General features: G+C 37.7%; 1 protein-coding gene across 2 annotated transcripts in view; it reads right to left on the reverse strand.

The window, feature by feature from the left end:
* The window catches only part of CysRS (cysteine--tRNA ligase, cytoplasmic), a 340,710-nt gene that overhangs the window by 312,538 nt on the left and 3,581 nt on the right, over positions 1-24,591 (reverse strand). For both annotated transcript variants that reach the window (XM_090386775.1, XM_090386776.1), the window contains one exon: positions 5,790-5,881. In XM_090386775.1, coding sequence (XP_090242901.1) covers positions 5,790-5,881 — 92 coding nt within the window. Of the gene's footprint in view, positions 1-5,789; positions 5,882-24,591 lie in introns of those variants that run through there.

Consider the following 24,591-nt stretch of genomic DNA (forward strand, 5'->3'; position numbering starts at 1 on the left):
ATTATGAATAACCCTCTGGTTATTCATAATGGAGGATTATTCATAAAATCTAAGAGTGTGATGACCTCTTTGGGCCAATGACAAATGCTGCTTGAATGCATCCAATATCAGCCTCTAATGTATTTGGTCTGCCATCTCCCCAACCTATCTCCACAAACTTCATAATTATACCTCTTGTACACAGTGGTACAAGAAGGTAATTCAATGTTGAATTTTGTTTGGAATTTTTGGATACCAGCAGCTGTATACTTTGTTTCACAAAGAAAATCACTGAGTAAGCTTTCTGGGGGACATGTAAGAAATACACCATCTTTGTCTGCAGTGCCATGTCACGACAGATTCAAGAGATATTTGTTCTCCTGAAACTGAAGTATTTCCTCATGCTTTGTAAGTGATTTCATACTGTTATGGTTTCCTGTATTTTCATAGTATCTGATTAAAGTTTTGGCCTATGCTCTATATTTAGACTTCAGTAAGACCTTTGATACTATTCCAAGTAAACAACTTTTGTATAAACTGGAACAATGATATGCCATTGGGAGAAAGATACTGTAGTCGATAAAAGGTTGTTTCAATGGTAAGAAGACAAACTTTGATTAGATCTGTCTTTGCTTTGAGTAGACCGGAGTATCGAGTAAAGTTCTAGAGAGTTTAATACTGGGATCCTCCCCTTGTGGTTTCTAATATTTGTTAATGACAACACAAAGGCTAGGAGGGTGGTAGTCAGAGCTACCACATGCAGGTGTGCAGGCTGTGTACCACACAAAGGTGTCTTAATCAAGGGGAGGGCACAATAATCTGAAATTTAATAATTTACAAAATTTAAAATAAGCATGACTGTTCACATTTTTATTTTGTACTTTGCTATACACATTACCTGTCCATTATATAATTATTTGTTTTCTGCTGTAAATTATAAGAAACAGAATTATAAACATACTAATAAAAGACATTTTTTTTTTATATTGTCATGTGCTAGAACATAGTTATTCTTTAATTCTAAAAAGTATTTTGGGCGAAGGTAAAGAAAGCCAACACAAGAACCATGGGAAACTTCGGTAAACTTATACCAGGCAAATTGTTTCCCGTTACCGCAGTTTCTCCCCCTGCATTCTCAATAAGCAGATGGTGCGTGTTATCGGCAGTGACAGTAGAAGTCAATAACGTTGTATTGATTAGTTTTTTCTCATTATTAAAAGCAGATTATTGGAGTTCATGAATGTAATGCCTTTGTGGCTGAAATTTATTTATGGGTACACCCTCCAGACTGCCTCAATCTTAGGGTGTTTATCTTCCCCTCTGTTTTAAAATAGGAAAACAACTTCTACAGATGGTGAGTGTGTGTTATCAGTAGTGGCGGTAGAAGTCATTTTCCTATCGGTTAAAACAGCAGCAAGGGGGCGGAACACCTTAAGACTGGAGGGTGTGCCTACAAGTAAATTTTAGCCCACATGCGAACTCCAATAATCTGCTTTTAATAATGAGCAAAAACTAATCAATACATCATTATCGACTTCTACTGCCACTACCGATAACATGCACCATCTGTTTAATGAGAATGCAGGGAGAAACTGAGGTGTTACGAGTGGTATAAATCCCACCTTTTTCTTTTCGGATAAATCAAATCTTTAGTAATTCATAAATTAAGTATTAGTCTGGTTTCCCTAATTGCTGATATTTATTTTTTCGCGTTAAAACTCATAAAATTTGCAATACCATCAACAAAGATAGAAACCAGTAAAATCAAACAAATATTATTCAAAATTAGAATTAAGATATTAAATATCTTCTAAAGACCATGCCCACTCGTAACCTTGCTTAGGAGAAAGCCATGTACAGTACAGTACAATGGTAAAAGCTTCCGCTGTAAGGTCACGAAAAGTCAAGGAAAGTGTCTTCCCTTGTAAACACACAAGCGCTCCGGATGCTACAACGGGGGAAAAATTGTCTTCCCACATAAACAACAAGATACCTTGAGCTCTTTCTCAATGATTGTGATATTGGATAACATTTTCGCTTGCCCAAAGATGGTCAAAAGTAACATCAGCGTCGGCAACGGCTTCTTAGCAACCGAGAAAATCATGACGTACCTAGTGTTTGTTGCTCGTTAAGTGGTTTAGAAGAAGAGTCAACAGATTCTTTGACCATGACATGATACTCGGACCACCTAAGATTTTTGGCCTTGGAACACGAGCATCCAATGAGACAAGTGATGCAAAAAAGCACAAAAGGGTTTGACCCTGATATAAAAGCAGAGAGAGAGTAATAACAGGAGTAATAATAATAGAAAGAGATAGAAAAGAGAATGAGAATAATAAGGAGTGTGAAGATTTAGAATTAAAGAAATTAGAGTTCAAGAGAGAAGAATTAAAAATAGTTCGACTTAGATAGAAGATTAAAAGAGTCGCGATTTTTGGTTACAGTGAAAAAACACTATCTAGTAAAAACCGCGCCAGTGCAAATTGTATTGAAGGAACCAAGTAATTTCCAGCCAGCAGAAACAAACAGAGGGAAATGCCCTGAGAAGGAGGAAGTTTGAAGGAAGCAAGCAAGAAAGGGAAAAGATACAGGAGAACGGTAAGCTGAAATGTTTCATCATGTATGTATGAGAACGAGAGATTGTTTAAATGGAATATTACGGTGACGCAGTTTTAAAAGATGATTCCTTTCTAAGTTGATTTCTTTCTATGTGTTTATGTATGTTACACATGAGTTGTATTATATGTCGCGGTACAGATAGGTACCATGATAATTAACTGGTTAACATAAAGCTTTGATAATCCAATGTATATATTTAAAATATTAATGCCTTAAATGTTAAACGTTCACAAATATTAAATGTTAAATATTAAATGTCTGGAATATTAGCTGTTTTAAAGTTAAACAGAGGAGCAAAGGGTGAAAGAGATGTTGGTATCCAGTTTATATTTAACAAGGGCAAATAGCCAAATATATATATGTTTTATGGATATTATAGATTGTTATATTAACTGCATGGCCCTTGTAAGAGGAATGTAACTATAAGGAATCATGGTAATGTTAAAGCAGTATAATACTAAAAGGGTATAAATGAAATTGTAATAACTTCTAATTTTAATAAGAAGATGAATGCTATGAGAGCAAGAGGAAAGTATATATGTGTATTTTTCTTTTGTAATGCGTTTATATATATTAGTAATAAATTATTGTTTTGTTACCAATACTGCCTCGTTGCTGTCCTCAGATCACATCAGTAATCACCTGGGGTTGATTAAGTTCAATTAAAACTATTGCGCTAGGGAAGAAAAATAATAATTAATTAAATCTTCTTTAGTACACAACGCAAAACAGGTTCAAACCACGATATAATAGAAAAATGGGTTATCCATCTCATCTGTTATGTTCAGGGTATACGAAACCTGGTTCTAAACAAAGCCACAAGGCACACAGATAAAGCCATAACTATGTTGGGGAAGGTTATTGATTAAGGAGGAAAATTTAATTATGTAGATGCAACTTAATAATAAGCCTTTATAGCAGTCACAGCTCCTCGCAATAGAAGACGCTATTTCTTCTTCACACCCCAATAAAGGGTTGCCGGATCATCTATCCCCATATTATCTATCTTACATTCACAAATAAACCTCCAACATTTTTGTGCCATGACCTCCAACAGAAGTAGCAGAAAACAAGTTTGCCCAGTATAAGTTTACCAAAGTTTCCCGTGGTTCTTGTGTTGGCTTTCTTTACTTTAGCAGTATTTTGTTATGTGTTCATTGAACATTACTAAATATATTAAAATAACTGTCTGCAATTATTTATTATTTTTGTGGGTTAGGGGCACCAATATTGCAGCACCTGTTAGGTGATCTGATTGATGTGTACAAGGCCTTGAATGGGTTGAGCAGGATCAATGCTGATGGGATTCTTTCTCTTGCTCAGATTATGAACCTGAGGGTGCATAAATTCAAACTGAGAAAAGAAAGCTGTGGAATAGATATGCAGAAATTTGCATTAAGCCATTGGGTAGTTGATTGCTGGAACAAATTTCTTTCTGTCATTGTGGAAGTTGACAGCTTAAATAAATTCAAGAACTGGATGAACTTTTAGAACGAATGGATGTGTGAAATGGGAATTTTTTTTTTTTTTGGCTGATGCTGTATAATCTTGCTTTCTTGCATCGCATGCCCCTACTAGTGCTAATGCTAACTACCACATTACAAATCAAATGAAAAATTATGATTATGTCTGCCATTTCAATACGTATTTATGCTGAAGACAAAAAAAGCCATGTACTTTATTTTAAAGACTTAGTTTGGTTTCAATATTTTATTTATTTTTATTTCAATCATTTTTTAAGATTAAAAAAAGTGGATATTTCCATTTAATGAAGTATTAAATAAAAAGTACAATTTCTCGTGAGGAATAATTTCATTTACTAAACAAATTTAATTATTTTTTTATTTGGATAAATAATTTTAAAAAATTATAGTGGTTTTTAATATTCATGAAGTCTTTGGTATTCTGCTTGGTAAGATAATTTTGTGATATGCAAATCTCAAGTAATATTTTAAAATTTTCAACTGACGTTATGCTATTACTACAGTGGAGATAAATTCTATAACCAGTTGAAGGTCATCACCCACATAATTTACGGTACCAAATGCTTATGTAAGCAATGCATTTCCTGGACAAAGAGTTTGTTGATCAGGAGGGATTGGAATTGGTATGAATGTGTCACAGAATAGCCAGTGAATAACTTTGAGCACAAGGTATGCACTATATTCAGCACATTTTTTCATGGTAGGCAAGGCCTAATTATTATCATTATCTGAATTAATATAGAACAAGTAAAAGACCAATTATGACCAAGCTACTGTTTGAAGGACTGCAACTTCAGTACTAATTTAACTAAGTTTCAATTCAGTTGTATTTTTACAATTGTAACATAGCTCAGTTGCAAAATTCTAGAAATTTATTTAAAATGTCAGGTGTTGCAGCTATCCCTAAGAAGCTTAGACACCGCTGGCAGTCCCTTCTTTTAATTCCATTTTCACTTTTCTCTCTTTTAGGACTTTGTCTTCCTTACTAACAACATCTCCTTGAATAGGTGTTTATATCAACTGTTTAAAAATAGTCTGTTGTTAATATCTAATGTATTTGGAGTTGTAAATTCCACGGGCTTGGATCACAAATTTTCAGCATTCTTAGGATGAGTATCAATCTATCTTAAGTTTGTGCAGGACAAGGTTATAGTTTACTTAGCCTCTTCATAATAATTTCTGAGTTTTCAACTATTTTTTAACATTTGATATACAATATTTAATACATTTTCTGAGTGCAAGTGTTCTGAGTGATTCCCTGGGGGTTAGGGTCATAAATTTCACCGTTGAGGATTTATTGTAGTATATGAGTGATTATAATGCATTAAGTCCTTTTATACAGCTTTGAATTTTTTCAATTTCACTATCCATAATAACAATTTATATAATTTTTAATTCATCCCAGAAACCTAGTTTCATTTAATCTTTTTCTAAAGTAAACAGTGGACTTTCACAGAGGATTATCACATTTAGTTACCTTATTTCCATCTTAAATATATATATATATATATATATATATATATATAAAAAAAGGCAGAGTGAAATATTTTATGTTTTTGTAAATATAATTTTTTTATGTTTATATAATTATATAAAATGTAATTTCAAAGTAATATAAACATTACTTGGAAATGAAATTTATCATTTGTTACCATATTTAGATTATTCACACAAATGTTAAAAAAATTATCAAAAAATAAAAATTACCTTTTGCCTAGTTAAACTATTATATAGTTTCAATTTTGGAGAATCTGAACAGGGAGGATGCCACAGTGGTTGGATTCTCTTTGATGACTTAGCTAAAATAAAATAAACAAAGTATGTATTTTTTGTAGCATAAAAAAAAAGAAGAAAAAAGGTACTTACTTATACAGTAACACCTTGTTATAATCAACTTATTATTATCTTCGATCCTCTGATTATAGGTCTTATGTTTGCTGTGGATGTTGTCTTGAGGATGGCCTCCACTTTTGTGATCAGCTTCTTACTTCTGTTACCCCGTTGGTACTAGGTCACTTGGCCTAACTTCACTCATCTCTTCTGGTGTATAGCCTTCTTTCTCAGGCTGGCGGTTTCTTGTTTTTGCATTTTGTGCTATGTTGTTCTGTGGGTTCCCTTCCAGTAATCCTAGTGACTGCTATAGCAGCACAGTAACTGGCTGTGCAGATGTTGTCTAATGTTACTTCATTGTTGTTGAGATAATCCAATATTATTTGCCTATTGAGGTGATGTGTGACTTGCCACATGATTCTGTTGGGTCTCAGATTTGGTATGGTGTGGGTCTTTCTGGGGTCCATTCCCTCGAATTATGTTAGGGCTTTTTTCTACTCTTCTCTTTCTTCTATTCTAGATATCATGATCTTGTCTGTTTCGACTTCGGCTTCTCCAGTTCTAGTTCTGGTAACTGCTGTTCCTCCAGTTCTGATTCCATAGTGTCCATATTTGTTAATTGTAGTTGGTCGCTCACATCCTGCTTGAATTTTTTCAAGATTACAGGAGCTATTAGGTTCTTCTCCATGATTGTCCATCTCTGCCCTGCTATTGGCTGTTCATTGATCTGAGAAGTCAGGAACTGTTCCAACCACTTAGACATTAACCCCGATACACCTTCAATATCCTGCTTCAATTGTAGCAGGATACTTAATGATTTTGGAATAACTGAGAGCAAAGTGGAAGAGAAATTGTTGAAGTTAAACGTAAGAAAAGCACCTGGGGTGGATGGGATCTATCCAGTTATATTAAAGGAGGCGGCAAAGCAACTAAGCAAACCCTTTGCCATAATTAAGAGAGCGTCCTTGGACTCAGGGGAGGTTCCCACGGACTGGAGATGTGCAAATGTATCCCCAATTCACAAAGGGGGATCGAAGGGCGACACGAGTAATTACAGACCAGTTAGTTTAACTTCTGTTCCTGGTAAAATAATGGAGTCACTGGTTAAAGATGCATTGCAGAATCATCTAGACAAGACTGCAGCAATAATTCAGACACAGCATGGGTTTGTTAAGGGAAAGTCTTGTCTGACAAATTTGATAGGATATTATGATGTGGTTACAAAGGAACTGGATGCAAAAAATAATTTTGATATCATATATTTGGATTTCAGGAAAGCTTTTGACACTGTTGCGCATGGAAGACTATTGAACAAATTGGAGCAGAATGGTATTAAGGGTAAGTTGCTACAATGGATAAAAGGATGGTTAAGTGGGAGAAGACAGAGGGTGGTAATCAATGGGTGCTGCTCTTCTTGGACTAATGTTATTAGTGGTGTCCCACAGAGTTCGGTGTTAGGTCCACTGTTGTTTTGTATATTTATCAATGATATTGATGAAGGTATATCAGGCTTAATGTTGAAGTTTGCAGATGATACAAAGGTTGGCAGGGTTGTTAATGACAGTAATGGCAGTGTGCTACTGCAACAGGATCTGGATAATTTGGGCAGATGGGCTAAGAAATGGCAACTGAAGTTTAACCTTGACAAATGCAAAGTACTGCATATGGGTAGAAGTAACCCCAGAGAAACGTACCAACTGTGTGGTACTACACTTAAGGTGCTAGAAAATGAAAAAGACCTGGGAGTAATTGTGCAGGCAGATATGAAGTTTTCTGAGCAATGCAGACAGGCTGCCACGGCAGATCATGGGGTTTTGTCAATGATATATAGGAATTTTGCTAGCAGGGAGAAGGAGGTGATTATCCCTCTGTATAAGGCAATGGTCAGGCCACGCCTTGAGTATTGCGTACAGGTCTGGAGGACTCATTTTAGGAAGGATGTAGATTTACTTGAGCGTGTACAGAGAAGGGCAACAAGATTGGTGACGGGAATGAAGGGATCCTCTTATCAAGAGAGGCTTAAGTTCTGCAAATTGCAGTGGCTGGAGACTAGGCACCTGCGCGGTGATCTGATTGAGGTGTATAAGGCCTTGAATGGGTTCAGCACGCTGAATTCTGATGGGATCCTTCCACTTGTTCAGATTATGAACCTAAGGGGGCATAAATTCAAATTAATAAAGGACAGATGTAGAATAAATGTGCGGAAATTTGCCTTTAGCCAGCGGGTGGTTAATTGCTGGAACAAACTTCCATCTGTTGTTGTGGAAGTTGATAGGTTGAATAAATTTAAGAAGGAAGTGGACAGGCATTTGGAGGGAATGGTGTGATTTTTTTTTTTTTTTTTGGCTGATGCTGCATAAGCTCATACACTTGCTTTCTTGCATCACATGCCACTACTACCACTACTACTACTACTATATCACTGACAAATACCAAAAACAACAATGGGTCCAACACCGAACCCTGGCAGACTCCATTAATAACATTAGTCCAGGAAGAACAGTGTCCACTGATTACCACACTCTGTCTTCTCCCACTCAACCATCCTTTTGTCCATTGTAGTGACTTACCCTTAATGCCATACTGCTCCATTTTGTACAGTAGTCTTCCATATGCCATAGTATCAAAAGCTTTCCTAAAATCCAAGTATATGATATCAAAATTATTCTTTGCATCCAATTCCTTTGTGACCACATCATGGTATCCAATCAAATCTGTCAGACAAAACTTCCCCTTAACAAACCCATCCTGTGTCTGAACTATAACTGCAGCCTTGTCTAGATGATCCTGCATCGCTTCCTTGACCATTGACTCCTTATTTTCCCAGGAACAGAAATTAGACTAGCAAGACTGTAATTACCTGTGTCACCCTTCGATCCCCTTTGTGAACTGGGGACACATTTGCATATCTCCAGCATATGGGTACCTCCCCTGAGTCCAAGGAAGCTTTCATAATTATGGCTAAGAGTTTGCTTAGCTGCCTCATTTAATATAACTGGATAGATCCCATCCACCCCAGGTGCCTTCCTTATGTTTAACTTCAACAATTTCTCCTCCACTTTGCTCTCAGTTATAAGTTTGATAAACACATCTGGCCCTCTCCTCCTTGAATAACTCCTCATGTGTGAATGTAGATTCAAAATACTCATTTAGTTTGGCAGCCATCTGAGAATGATCATCTACAGTCAAACCATTGATGTCAAGTCGACCAATCTGATTCATCCCCTTCCTTCTAGAATTTATATAAGTAAAGAAATCTTGATGTTTTTCTTTGCATCCTTTGTCAAAGATTTCTCATAATCTGCCTTTGCTTGCCTAACCTCCTTTGTGACTTGATTACAGACTAGCTTATATATACCATAGGCTTTTGTATCGCCTGACAATTTACATGCATCCCATGCATTTTTCTTCTTCCACAAGTCTCATTAGTTCATGTGACATCCATTTGGACCTAAATGTAGAACAGTATTTCTTATGGTGTGAAAAGTCTAGTACCCTCCAATATTAAATCCCTTTTGGCTTCCCATTTAGAATTCACTGTTGGTAACATCATCAGTTGATCACACTGAGAATTTAAAAAAATCTCTGAGACCGCTGTACTCACCTTTACAAAAGCAAAAACCCTTCCCCTTACCCCTGATTGTAGTTACATCTTTAAGTAAAACCCCAATCAGTATACTGTGATTACTGCCACATAGTGATTCCTTTATCTGCAGATTCTTAATGCATGAAGAATCACTGCTGATAATCAGATCAACAGTATTACCCCCTGTGGTTGCCTTTAGAACGTTGCTGTAGAAAACAGTCATCCAATAAATCCACAAAAGTCTTGCTAGTGTGCAAGTGACCAACTCACAAGTTCCAGTCAGTATCTGGAAAGTTAAAATCACCCATTATAAGACATTCCGATTTACTGGCCCACTCTATTTCTCTGCACAACTGCTCATTATATTCATCACACCTATAACAACACACACCTACCTTCAATTTCCATTTCCCAGTGCTTATGTCACACCACATTGACTCAACATTGCATTGTCCACCAATGTCAATTGGATGCACTTTGTTAGATTTTACGTGTTTCTTAACTAACAGCATAACCGCTCCTCCCTTCCTGTCGTGTCTATCCTTTCTGTACACATTGTACTTCCCAAGTTCTAATTCTGCAGTGCATATATCCGTGTGAAACCACGTCTCTGATATCCCAACAATATCTGCTTTTGATGTCTTGACCAGCACTTCAAATTTATCAAATTTATTTACTAGCATTAGTGTAGGTGCAAATATACGTACACCTATTCTTACTAAACATGGGTTGTGTTAGGGTAACACAACCCATGTATTTATTTGTTCCATGATGACTCCCAGTAAGCTTTGAAATCCCCAGTACCTCACTTTGCAGGCTGCTGCTCATTCCAATAGAAGCAGTGCAAGAATCACTTTTACCTCTGCCTGTGACTTCTGTTAATCTATTAGTCTGTGAATCCCCCAAGCTAGGAGTCTTCTGACCCACCTAACACTGCCTCAATAGCATCAGCAAATATTCTTGCACCCTTTCGATTTAAGTGTATCCCATCCCTGTAGAAACAATCTCTCCTGTTAACAAGCACAGACCACGCCATGAAAAATTCTACTCCATGAGCCTAGCACAATCTCTCCAGGGCCAAACTGATTGACAAGGTTCTCATCATATACTCTCACCTATCATGTCTGGGCAGAATTGCAGACACTTTCAAATTTAACCCTAACTCGCGACTTTTTTTCAAAATTGACCTTATTTGTTAAGTAAGTCTGCATATCTCCTACTCTTAATGTCATTAGTCTCAACGTGCACAACAATATCACCCTGGTCCTATTCCACCTATCCTTTTTGCACAATATATTTCCTGTCCCCCTGACAATAGAGTCACTGATGGTAACTAGCTCATGTAGGACCATTGCTTTCTGCCCTGAAGGTTGCCATTGTGTTGACTAATGATCTAGTGCAAGCTCTGGCATTGATGTGGGCAGCTGAGAGCTTGATGGGTCCCCCAATTTAAGTCCTTTGAGGGCATTTACCCTGTCCTTCAAGCTCTCATAAAGGTCCATAATAACGCTGAGTTGGCACCTAACTTCTTCACACTGCTTACGTCGAGTACACACAAAGACATCCCCTTGGCAGCATCATGTCCCGTCCCAGAAAGGTCTGCAAACATTTCAAAAGTTGCACATTTCTTTAGGCTGTGATGCACTGGAGAATCGCCCCCTTCGGTTCTTCCCCAAGCCACAGCACTCCCGCTACTTTGTGAACGTTGCTTTGCTGCTCTAGTCTGGGGCACGATTTCCATTTAAATACGATTTAATTAGTTAACAGTGAAAATTAATAAGATTAATAAATTTAATTGATTAATTTACTATACTATTCTATACTTGACTATACAATACAATACTAAGCTAATGCAGTAATATGTATTCTGCTATATAGTTTTACGTTATACCTTAGCCATCAAATTTGAGATATACATTATCAAGTTATGCTATACTGTAACGATCACAATACTAAATTAGTTATATCCTTAGCTAAATACAAAAGATATATGCCCAAAAAGTGATTAAAACCTTAAAAATAATTATTTATTTAAATTAAAATTATACTATTCTTCTACACTACTGATTACGGCTACAATATTCCAGCCAAAACACAAATACGATAGTGGTAAGAGTAGCGAGTTGCAACTTACAAAGTCACTAGCTAAATTTTAAAAAATACGCTAATGAACGCTACTACGCCTACTTAATCTATTTGTAAAACACAAATTAATACGTGAACAGTTCAAAAAATACAACCAGTATAGGCCCAAAAGGTGATTAAACACTTCAAAAACTTATTTATTACAATTTAAGCCTTACTATTCTTCTGAGCTACTGGTTACGTTACAATATTCCCGCCAAAAACACCCCTATGACAGCAGTAGGAGTAGCGAGTTGTAACTTACAAAATCACTAGCTAAATTTTAAAAAAAAGCTAACGAATGCCACTAAGCCTATTTAATCTATTTGTAAAACACAAATTAATATGCTAACTAATCAAAAATACAATAAAATTTCAATGAAAACTTATCGGCTTGCAGCAGCTACAGAAGTCTACGTCTTCATCAAGCGCCACCTGGCAGCCAAATTGATATAATTTAACAACAAAACCATAACTTTTGCACAGTCTTTTTTTTTTTTTTTTGTGATGTTTCATCATCAGCACTTCACTTCAAATGCATAGTTAATAAAAATAAGAAAACTAAGAATTCAATTAATGTAAAAATTATCAAAAACATCAGACGCATTTACTATAAGCAACTGAAAATGGGAAACTGACTGTAGGTAGAGGGAGCTGAGTCAACAGAACGCTCGCAGGAAGAGCAGGGCAGAAATAGTAAAGTGTGTAGTGGGAATGCTTCAACGTAAGTTGAAACAAAGTACATAGATACTATTATGTTTTTAACGTTTTCATATATATTTTTTTTATGTATTATTTGCAACATCATAAGTGTGAGGGCTCGGATACTGGGGACCCCCGTACAATGTATACAGAAAGTGCATTGTGTATATTGTCAAGCAGCACCAGAGGGTTCCCCTACAAGCCACATATACATTGTGATGCTACAAACTCTGTAAACAATAGAGGCAGGAGTTTTAGTGTTAGTTTGTGTAGTGTAGTTTTGGGTTGTCGTTCCTCTGGCATTTACTCGGGGGAGGGGGTCTCTAATGGCCTCAGGGAGGAAGCTGGCTGTAGTACAGGTAGAAAGTTCTCTGGCAGGGACAAACCCTAGACTGCACCTGAGCTTGTCAGGGAGGGCCCTAAGGGGAAAAAAACACTAGAAGAGGAAAGTGTGAAAGGGATGACATCCTCACATGAGGGGGGAGAGCTGTTAAGGAAAAATAAAATGTTTGTGGTGGCAGGTTACCTGTAGTCCCCCAGGGTTTAGTGTTGGGTCCATTACTGTTTTCTATATTTATCAATGCATATCAAGTTTAATGTTCAAGTTTCCAGATGATACAAAAGTTGGCATAGTGGTTAATGACAGTAAACTACTTCAAAGTACCACATACAGGTAGCAGTAATCCCAGAGTAATGTACCAACTGTGTGGTACTACACATAAGGACAGTAGATAATGAAAAAGACCTGTGGATAATTGTGCAGTCAGATTTAAAATTCTTTGAACAGTGCAGACAAGCTACAGCACAGCTCGTGGGGTTTTGTCAGTGATATACAGGAATTTTGCTAATGGGGATAAAGAGGTAATTATCCCATTGTATAAGGCAATGGTCAGGCCACATCTTGAGTACTGCATACAGATCTGTAGGCCTCATTTCAGAAAGGATGTGGTGCTGCTGGAACAGGTACAGTAAAGGGAAACAAGTTTGATAGAGTAGAACAAAGGATTGCTCTTACCAAAAAAGGCTTCAGTTCTGCAAACTACAGCATCTGGAGACCAGGCAGCAAGGTAGTCTAACTGACTGTTTAAGGCTTTAAATGGATTGAGCAAGCTCAACACTCATGGGATTCTTCCTCTAGCTCAGACCACACAAGAGAGTACACAAATTCAACCTGTGGAAGGAGAGTTGTAGAATAGATATGTGGAAGTTTTCCTTTAGCCAGTGGTGGTTGACTGCTGGAACAAACTTCCATCTGTTGTCATGGAAGTTGATAGCTTAAATAATTTCAAAGAAGAATTAGTCAAACAATTGCAGGGAATGAATAGGTGAAATGGGAGGTGTCTGTTTTTTTTTTTTTTTTGGCTGATGCCATATAAGCTTGCTTTCTTGGATCATTTTGCTGCTGCTAATGCTATATAGTATTAGACAAAAAAAAAAAAATGTTAGCATTAGTTGAGGCATATGATGCAAGAAAGCAAGCTTATGCAGCATCAGCCAAAAAAAAAAAAAAAAAAGACATCCCATTACCGAATCTATTCACTCCAAATGTCTGTTCAGCTCAGCCTCAAATTTATTTAAGCTATCAACTTCCACAACAAAAGATGGAAGTCTGTTCCAGCAATCAACTACCCACTGACTAAAGGCAAATTTCCCTACAACTGTCTTTCCTCAATTTGAATCTATGCCCCCTCAAGTTCTTAATCTGAGCAATAGGAAGAATCCCATCAGCATTGAGCTTGCCCAACCCGTTCAAGGCCTTATACACCTCAATCAAATTACCTCGAATGTGCCTACTCTCCAGGCACTGCAATTTGCAGAACTTAATCTTATCTTGGTAAGAGCACCCCTTTGTTCCCCTCACCAATTTTGTTGCCCTTCTTTGTATTCATTCTAGCAACTCTACATCCTTCCTAAAGTGAGGCCTCTAGACCAAACACAGTACTCAAGGTTTGGCCTGAACATTACCTTATACAACGAGATAATCACCTCCTTGTCCCTGGTAGCTAAATTCCTATATATCATTGATAAGACTCTATGACCTGTTCTGACAGCCTGTCTGCACCACTCAGTGAACTTCATATCTGTCTGCACAATTATCCCCCCCCCCCACAGGGCTTTTTCACTCTCCACTTCCTTGAGCGTAATACTACACATTTGGTCCGTTTCTCTTGGTTACTGCAACCCATAAGCAGTACTTCACATCTGTCAATGTTAAACTTCAGTTGCCACTTCTCAGCCCATATGCCCAACTTATCTAGATCCAGTTGGAGTAGAATACTGTCTTTACTGTCGTTAACAATCCTGCCAATTTTTGTATCATCTGCAAACTTGGACATTAAGCTTGATATACCTTCATTAATATCATTACCCCGGGGGCTCATATCTGGTGAGTATGGGCTTGGCACACCCAGGGTCCTGAGCTGGATATCATCATTCTTCTCTTTCTTGGTGATTCCCTTCTACTTTTGACTCTCTGTCTCTCTCTCTCTCTCTCTCAGGGTTACTCAGGAACTTTTTTTTTTCCTGGTGCAGCATAAGCGTCAGGCTTCCTTGCATCATATGGATATTAATAATAATAATAATAATTGATGAATACACAAAACAACAATGGGCCCAGCACGGAATCCTGGGGACTCCACTAATAATATTAGTCCATGAAGAGCAGTGTCCATTGATTACCACTCTCTGCCGTCTCCCACTCAACCATCTCTTTACTCATTGCAGCAACTTGTCCTTAATGCCATACTGCTCCAATTTGTACAGCAGTCTTCCATGTGCAACAGTATCAAAATCTTTCCTGAAATCGAAGTATATGATATCAAAATTATTTTTTGCATCCAGTTCCTTTGTGACCACATCATAGTATCCAATCAGATTGGTCTGACAAGGCCTCCCTTTAAAAAACCCATGCTGTGTCTTAACTATTACTGCAGTCTTGTCTAGATAATCCTGCAATGTTTCTTTAACCAGTGACTCCATTATTTTCCCCGGAACACAAGTTAAACTAACAGGTCTATAGTTACTTGTCATCTTTTGAATTTGTGAATTGGGGATACATTTGCACACCTCCAGTCCATAGGGACTTCCCCTGAGTCCAAGAAAGCTCTCATAGTCAACTCAGGCGCCTCCGTAGCCAGGTGGGAAGGAGCAGCAGTGCGTAGCACACGCTTCTTGATTAGACCAGGGTTCGAGCCCGTCACCACCAAATACGGAGGATGCGGAAAGGTCAGGGAATGACCACCGCATATCCCGGAGCAATATGGCCTTAGTTGCTAATGCTCCTAAAAACCAAAACAAACAAACATAGTCAACTCATCCATGTTAAATGGACCAATCTGATTCATCCCTTTCCTTCTAGAGTTTACATAAGTAAAGAACTCTGCTATTTTTCTTTGCCAAATATTTCTCGCAATCTGCCTTAGCCTGCCTAATCTCCTTTGTGACTTGATTATAGACTAGCTTATATCTGCCATAGGCTTCTGGGTCGCCTAATAATTTATATGCATCCCATGCACTTTTCTTCTCTGTCATGAGCTTCATTAATTCAACATAATTATGGCTGAGGCTATTATCCACCTCATCTGTACATACCACCTAACAATCTGTCCAACCTCTACTTTATTCAAACTACCCACTTCTGCAACACTAGGTGGAAGCTTACTAAACAATCAGCAATCAAATAATTATGGCTAAGGCTATTATCCACCTCATCTGTACATACCACCTAACAATCTGTCCAACCTCTACTTATTCAAACTACCCACTTCTGCAACACTAGGTGGAAGGTTACTAAACAATCAGCTAGACTGTGGCTGAAAGCAAATGCATAACCATCTAGCAACCATTCTTATCCAGTTTAAATCCACATAACCTTGGGATGTGTCATCCAACAAAAAGTAAGAATGCTGTCAACATTCAGATTACTCAAGCCACTTAAAATTTAAACACTTCCATCAGGTCTTGTTGCAAGTGGCTGATATTTCCAGGTGCTGTAAATTGCAGAACTGAAGTCCTTCTTGGTAAGGGTATCCATTTGTATCCCTCACTAATTTTGTTGCTCTCTGCACCCATTTCAACAGGTATACATTCCTCCTAAAATGAAACTAATGAATGCATATGCAGTACTGCATATACATTCATTATGCAAATCTTAGTACTGCAATGTATAGGCAGTACTAAGATTTGGCCTAACCACTTCCTTATGCAATGAGATAATGTTTTATTTTTCCTTGCTAGCAAAACTCCTGTATATATCATGATAGAACCTCATGAGCTATAATAACAGTCTGTCTACAATACTCAGCAAACTTCGTGTCTGACTGTACAATTACCCACAGATCATTTTTAATCTCCACTACTTTCAGTGCAGAACCTTACTAACTGAAAAAAAACTTGAATTTATCAATGTTAATGAAAATTGGTGATTTTCAGCCCATCTGCCTAATTTCCCAGGTCTTGTATAATCAGCTTACTACCTCTGTATAATCAGCAAACTTAGACATTAAATTTGATATGTGTGTACCAAATGCTGATAATAAATACTGGAAGCAGAAGTGATGCTAAAGAAGTGCTGGGTAACTACAGGCCAGTGGTTTTGACTTATGTAATAAAGATGATCATAGAGCTATGACTAAGAATGTAATTTAAGGATCACCTCAAAAATAATGGTAGATCCAATCACGGGTTTGATAAGGGAATGTCATGCCTGATCAATCGCATAAAAAAAACTGTGATTAGTCATTAAACAGTTCAATGCAGGTAATAATTTTGACATTATATAATCTAGGCTTCAGTAAGGTTTTTCATACTATACCTTATGAAAGTCTGCTATATAAAGTGGAAGCAGTTGGAGTTGCTGGTAAGATCCTATGGTGGACTGTAAGTTTGTGAAAAGATGTGTTTATGACTGTACAATTACCCACAGATCATGGGTTGGTTATCATAAATGGTCAGTCTTGAAGGTGGACTAGTGTAATCCCTAAGGGCTCAGCAAAGTATTCCCTCCTATTTCTACTTTTCATAAATAATACTGATGAGGGCATCCAAGGGAATCTGTCAAAGTTTACTGATTAATTGAAGGCAGGCCACACTGGTTCAGAAAACATTTGATCAGTTGCATATGTAGTCTGAAAAATGTCAACTAAGGTTTATGAAGCTAAAACTGGACCACTCATGGAAAATTTTCCAAGATGAAAAATATTTGGGTGTTATGATTCATTCTGACATGAAATTTTCCAGGTAGTATAAACAGTCAGCTAGGAAGGTGCATGGTGCCCTGTCCACGATTTACTGGACCTATGCTATTAGGGAGAGGGGGGAAAATTTATCCAGCTATACTTTCAAGTCTAGAGACTGCACCAAAAAAAGATATAGCACTTCTGGAGAGGGTTCAAGGATTCATGGAGGGATGACCAGATTCATGACAACTGCATATTGATACACATATAAAGAATAGCTTAAAAGATGTGGACTGCAAGTTTCACAACTAGATATCTATGGGGAGATCTGACTGAGGTGTATAAAGTGCTGAAATGTTGAGCAAAATAAATGAGGAAGGCATGTTCTTCATCATAAGATAAAAACCAGGGGGTACATATATAAAACTTCAAGAAATAAAAAAAAAAGATAGAATATCATGAAGTGCACCTATGAGTAGCAAGTCATTGGTGAACTATAAAACTGCATTATAATATGTTGCCAAGGCAGTGAGTCTGGATAACAGAATTGGATGGTTACCTTGCTGTTATGTGGGGTTTACAACACAAGAGACTAAGACCAAAAAGTGCTTATCTGAGTGTTCATCACTATATCTGTTTTAGCTAACTATGATTAGAATATCAGAGGGAAGGTCACATTGTAGAAATGGGAACAAGTATGACTATTCTCTTTTATTTTATTATTACTTTATTTTTTTTTTGGCTGATCAGAAAAAGTCTGCCTCCTTATATCATTTGGCCTTACTAATAGTTACAGTAAGTGGCCCGACACCAAACCCTGAGAAACTCCACTAATAACATTACTCAAGAAAGAGTAGTGGCTTTTAAATAATTACTGTCTTCAGCCACTTAACCATCCCTTTATCTATAGTAGTAAATTTCTCCTAATGCTACACTGTTTCAGTTGGTACAGCAGACATTCACGTGAAAGAGTATCAAAAGCTTTAATGAAATCCAAGTATATGATGTCAAAATTATTTCTTGAATCCAGTTCCTCTGTGACTACATCATAGTAGTCAATCAGTTTGGTCAGACAAGATCACCTTTTCCCACACTAACCTGTAATCAGCCATGCAAAAAATTGAAAATTTTCAACCACCTTTAGTTGCAATCTATTCTGAACACAACTGTTAAATTCCACGTGTTATATTAAAAATATATATATTTAATTAATTTTTTTTTAAAACTCCCTTTAAGCCTTGTTGGCAAGTAAAATGCAAATTTAAAAACCATGCACTTCTACCAGAGGTGGACTGGGTCAAAAATTCTTACCAGAGAAAACTTGTAGATGCCTCATACTAGTGTTTACAGCTAAAATCACACCGGCCTCCAGAACACTGGGGGTTTCCCCGGTGTCTTATGGCCAGTCTGCCTCTAACTTAGATTCATTAGATGCTACTCTATCAGTAACAGGAGCACTTGATGCATGAAAAGTGAAGTGCACATCAACGGTTTGATCCTAGATGATGCATCAATGTCACAAAGCTAGGGTTGCCATTTGATCAATGATATTGATGAAGGTATATAAGGCTTAATATCCAAGTTTGCAGACAGTACAAAGGTTGGCAGGATTATGACAATATGCTATGGCTAAGGTAAAGAAAGCCAACATGAGAACCACGGGAAACTTTTACTGGTCAAAAGCATTTCCTGGTCAAAAATGCAGCTTCTCCCTGCATTCTGGTAAAAAGATGGTGCGTGTTATCGGTAGTGGCAGTAGAAGTTGATAACAATGTAGTAACAAGTTCATGAGCGAGCTGAAATTTACTTATGGATACACCCTCCAGGCTGCCTCAGTTTATCTCCCCTACTTGCTATTTTAACCCGATACGAAACCACTTCTACAGACAATGCGTGTTATCAGTAATTGCAGTACAAGTAGTTTTTTTATCGGGTTAAAACAGAGGGAAGGGAGGATAAACACCCTAAGACTGAAGCAGTCTGGAGGGTGTACCTGTAAGTAAATTTCAGCCGCAAAGGCATTAACACTCATGAACTCCAATAATCTCCTTTTAATAATGAGAAAAAAACTAATCAATACAGTGTTATCGATAACACACACACACACACACCATCTGTTTAGCATTAGTAGAGGCATATGATGCAAGAAAGCAAGCTTATGCAGCATCAGTCAAAAAAAAAAAAAAAAAAACTCCCATTTCACCCCTCCATTCATTCCAAATACCTGTCCAGCTCAGCCTTAAATTTATTTAGGCTATCAACTTCCACAACAAAGGATGGAAGTCTGTTCCACCAAACAACTACCCACTGGCTACAGGCAAATTTCTGCACATCTATTCTACAACTGTCTTTCCTCAATTTGAATCTGTGCCTCCACAGGTTCTTAATCTGAGCAAGAGGAAGAATCTCATTAGCATTCAGCTTGCTCAACCCATTCAAGGACTTATACACCCTACAGGTGCCTACTCTCCAGGTGCTGCAATTTGCAGAAATTAAACCTTTCTTGGTAAGAGCATCCCTTTCTTCCCCTCGCCATTCTTGTTGCCATTCTTTGTACTCATACTAGCAACTCTACATCCTTCTAAAATGAGGACTCGAGACCTGTACACAGTACTTTAGGTGTGGCTTGACCATTGCCTTGTATAACAGGATAATGACCTCCCTGTCCCAGCTAGAAAAATTCCTATATATCATTGACAAGACTCCATGACCTGCCCTGGCAGCCCGTCTGCACTGCTCAGCGAACTTCATATTTGACTGCACAATTACCTTCAGGTCTTTTTCACTTTCCACTTCCCTGAGTGTAGTACTACACAGTTGGTATGTTTCTCTTCGGTTATTGCTACTCATATGCAGTACTTTGCATTTGTCAATGTTAAAATTCAGTTGAATTCAGGGAGAGGTTTACTGAGAATGCAGGGAGAAGCTGTGGTACCAGGAAATGTGTTTGACCGCTAAAAGTTTCCTGAAGTTTGTCGTGGTTCTCATGTTGGCTTTCTTTACCTTCGCCGTTTTTTCTTATCTGATTAAATCTGATTAAAAGCAGATTATCGGAGTTCATGAGCGGGCTGAAATTTACTTATGAAGTACCACACAGTACATTTCTCTGAGGTTACTGCATATTAGTAGCAGAGAAATGTACCATATAGTACTTCACTCAGGGTGGTAGATAATGAAAAAACTTGGTGCATTCAGATATGAAGTTTTCTGAGCAGTACAAACAAGCTGCCAGAGCAGCTAGTGAGGTCTTGTCAATGATATAAAAGAATTTTGCTAGCAGGGATAAGAAAGTGATTATTATTATTATTATTGGCCATATGGCACAAGGAAGCCTGAGGATTTTGCTGCACCAGTCAAAGTAAAATTTCTGAGTTACCCTGAGTGAGAGAGAGAAAAACAAAAGTCAGAAGTAGAAGGGAATCACCAAGAACAAGAAGAATAATGATATCCATCTCAGGACCCTAGGTATGCCAAGCCCATACTCACCAGATGTTAGCCCCTGATTATCCTTTTGTATAAGGCAATTGTCAGGCCACACCTTGAGTACTATATACAGGTCTGCAGGCCTCATTTTAGGAAGGATGTAGAGCTACTGGAACAAGTACAGAAAAGGGCAACAAGATTGGTGAGGGGAACAAAGGGTTGCTCTTACCAAGAAAGGCAAATTGCACCATCTGGAGAGTAGACACCGGCAAGGTGATCTGATTGAGGTGTACAAAGCCTCGAATGGTTTGAGAAAGCTCAATGCTGATGGGATTCTTCCTCTAGATCAGATTGTGCATCTAAGGGGGAATAAATCCAAACTAAGGAAAGACAGTTGTAGAATAGATGTGCGGAAATTTGCTTTTAGCCAGTGGGTAGTTGATTGCTAGAACAAACTTCCATCTGTCGTGGAAGTTGATAACTATAATGCATTAGGACCTATGCCTCAGGCTGCAAGAAAGTTAGACTATGTACGTTAGTGCAAATGCATCATATCAGTACACTGCCAATTCTAGATTAGCAAATTATTTGCAAAGGCGGCATCGTTTAAGTCATATCTCATATTGTGAATACCTTCACGATGAGTTGCCATGATATTGCACTACTTTGAATGTTTGGTTTTTGGTTTTTTTTTTTTTTTAGAAACATTAGCAACTAAGGCCATATTGCTCCGGGGATATGCGGTGGTCATTCCCTGACCTTTCTGCATCCTCCGTATTTGGTGGTCACGGGCTCGAACCGCGGTCTAATCAAGAAGTGTGCTATGCACTGCTGCTCCTGCCCACCTGGCTACGGAGGCGCACTTCGAATAAGTAACGCTTCACCTAAAGGAGAAGACTACTGTTACTTTGCATTAGTATTAGCATTAGCATAGGCATATGATGCAAGAAAGCAAGCTTATACAGCATCAGCCAAAAAAAAAAAAACTTATTCTCAGTGGATACCACCACCCAGACGGCATCGTTTGAGGGCCTTTTTGGCACTATTTTGCCCTTCTTCGGTGGGTGGGTGGGTGTAATGATGTAAACCCAAGTGACGTAATGATGGCAAAACAGTTATGAAGTATAACTCCACAATATGAGAGATGCCTGCTGGTGTATAAGATGAACTGACTATAATGCATTAGGGCTTATGCCTCAGGCTGCAAGAAAGTTGGTAGCTTAAAGGGAGTTGATAGCTTAAATAAACTCAAGGAAGAGCTGGTCAAACTTCTGGAGCTAATGGACTGGTTTTTTTGGCTGATGCTGTATAAGCTTGCTTTCTTGCATCATATGCCTCTGCTAATGCATAGCAATAAATCCCGCTTGGTATCAATAACTGTACATTACAAATGCCCATCAACATGTGCATTAATTAGGTTATATTAATTAATCATCAATATTTTTCTAAAAATGCAATAATTAGTTGATTTCTGGAATTTTCAGTGTAAAATAATAGAAAATATTTTCAAAAACAGCTATTAGAGTTTCAGCTGTGTAGATTCAGCAGATGAAGCACAAATGGCTGAAATATTGTCTGGGGGGTCTCATTGATCCCATGTGACTGACTCAGGGTTAACGAATAGGACGTCTGTCCTATTCGTTAGCAAATAGGATAGACATATTTAGCCTGCAGGAACCTCTTCTAAATCCAAGCATGCTCTCACAATTATGGCTAAATCTTTGCTTACCTCTTTTGCTGCTTCTTTTAATTGGTCCAAGTGTGTTATTTACTTTTAGCTTCAACAATTTCTCTTTCACATTCCTCTGTTATCATAAAATGTTTTAGCTCCCACTTAGAATTAGGTGCACTTCTAGTATCCCCATCTGCACAAAATTCTTTAAATGTGAATGTAGATGATGCAAAATATTTACTCAGTTTCTCAGCAACTTGTACAGGATCAATCATTATGAAATTCATATCCATGAACCAAAATGGTCCCATTCTATCTAGTGTTACAAAGAATTCTTTACTACTTTTCTTTAATCAGACTTCTCATAATCTACTTCAGCATGACTCAAAACATGATTGAAGCCTAGTGTATACTTCCTCTAGCTTCTGTATCCCCTGACATATAGTAATCCAATGCATTTTTTCTTCTCTACCATTAGTGTTAGTCTTATCAGTTCATGTGACATCCATTTAGGTCTAAATATTGAAGAATACCCTTAGTTACTATAAAGGGCTTCTACAATTACTTCCCTGAGCAATTCCCATTTAGCACTGCATTTGCTCACATCAATCAGGGAAAAGAATTTAAAAAATGTCAATGGCCATTGCAATTACCTTCACAAAAGCAAAATTCCTTCTGTTTGATTTTGACAGTAATTATATCTTTAAATAAATCCCATATCAAAATATTATGATTACTGCCACCTAGTGGTTCCTTTCCTGAAGGAGATACATGAAGAGTCACTGCTGATAATCATATAAAGAGTATTGCTTTCGCTTCCTACTTCTCTAACATGCTAGTATAGAAAGTAATCATCCAATAAATGAAGTAATGTTCTAATACTGAGTAAGCAACCAACCCACCAGTTCCAATCATCATCTGAAAAGTTAAAATCCTAATGATAAGACAATCTTATTTACAGCTCCACTGTTCATAATAAGAACACAACTGTTCATATTATTTTTCAAAGTTATATAATATAACTGTTATAACTAGTATATATAGTATAAATGTTATTATTATTTGGCCTATAACATATTTCCACTTTCATTTTTGGTTCCCAGTGTTGGTCGCACTACAGTGGCAGACAAAAAAACTACATCACCTTAAAAAAAAATAACATTTGTAGTGAAACGTATAATTTTGTTTGTTGCAAAGAAAAGGTATTATGTCACATAACACTTGTATTGCATCAGATAGTAATTCCAAGGTATTGCATCAGCCATTTCTATAAATACGGCGTTCGAAGGGTGTACACATTCATCCTGTATCGCGGAGGTGTAAGCATGGCTCCATATGTTCAATTGACACCAAGAAAAAAAAAAAGTGTAGCTATTGCTCTCACCCAGGAAGCGCTTTCTACTATCACTATCGTGCTATTGCTGATAAAATAGGCTGCCACCAGCCAACAGCATCCCTGGTGCTGAAATTAAAGCGTGAAATCGGCGAGGTGAAGAGAAGACCTGGATTAGGCTGTAAGAGAGTGACTACGCCTTCCCAAGATCGATATTTGAAACGGCTATGCCTTCGCAATCACCATGCCAGTACTCCTGATCTAAAACTGGACTTGGAGATGGCCTCTGATGTTGAAACAAGTGCATGAACTATTCAAAGACTGCTTTTGGAATGTGGTATGCATGCCTATCAGCCCAAGAAGAAGCCTTTGTTGAGCCAACAAATGAGGAAGAAGCGACTTGCTTGGGCTAAAATGCATGTTTCATGGACAAAAGAGCAATGGGACACCGTCATCTTTTTTGACAAACCGAAATTTAACCTGCATGGCTAGGATGGGAAGCAATAAGTCAGAAGATGAAAATCGCAGGCATACCATCCTGACTGCATAACACCGACTGTAAAGTTCCCCACGTGACAGATGGTGTGCGGATGCATAACAAGCAAAGGGGGGCAAATTAAGTTTATTAACAGAACGGTGAATGCAGAAACCTACACTGTTAT

This window comes from Mastigoproctus giganteus, chromosome 12, assembly GCF_048544385.1.
Source record: "Mastigoproctus giganteus isolate SK-2022 chromosome 12, ASM4854438v1, whole genome shotgun sequence".
NCBI classification, from domain to species: Eukaryota; Metazoa; Arthropoda; class Arachnida; order Uropygi; family Thelyphonidae; genus Mastigoproctus; species Mastigoproctus giganteus.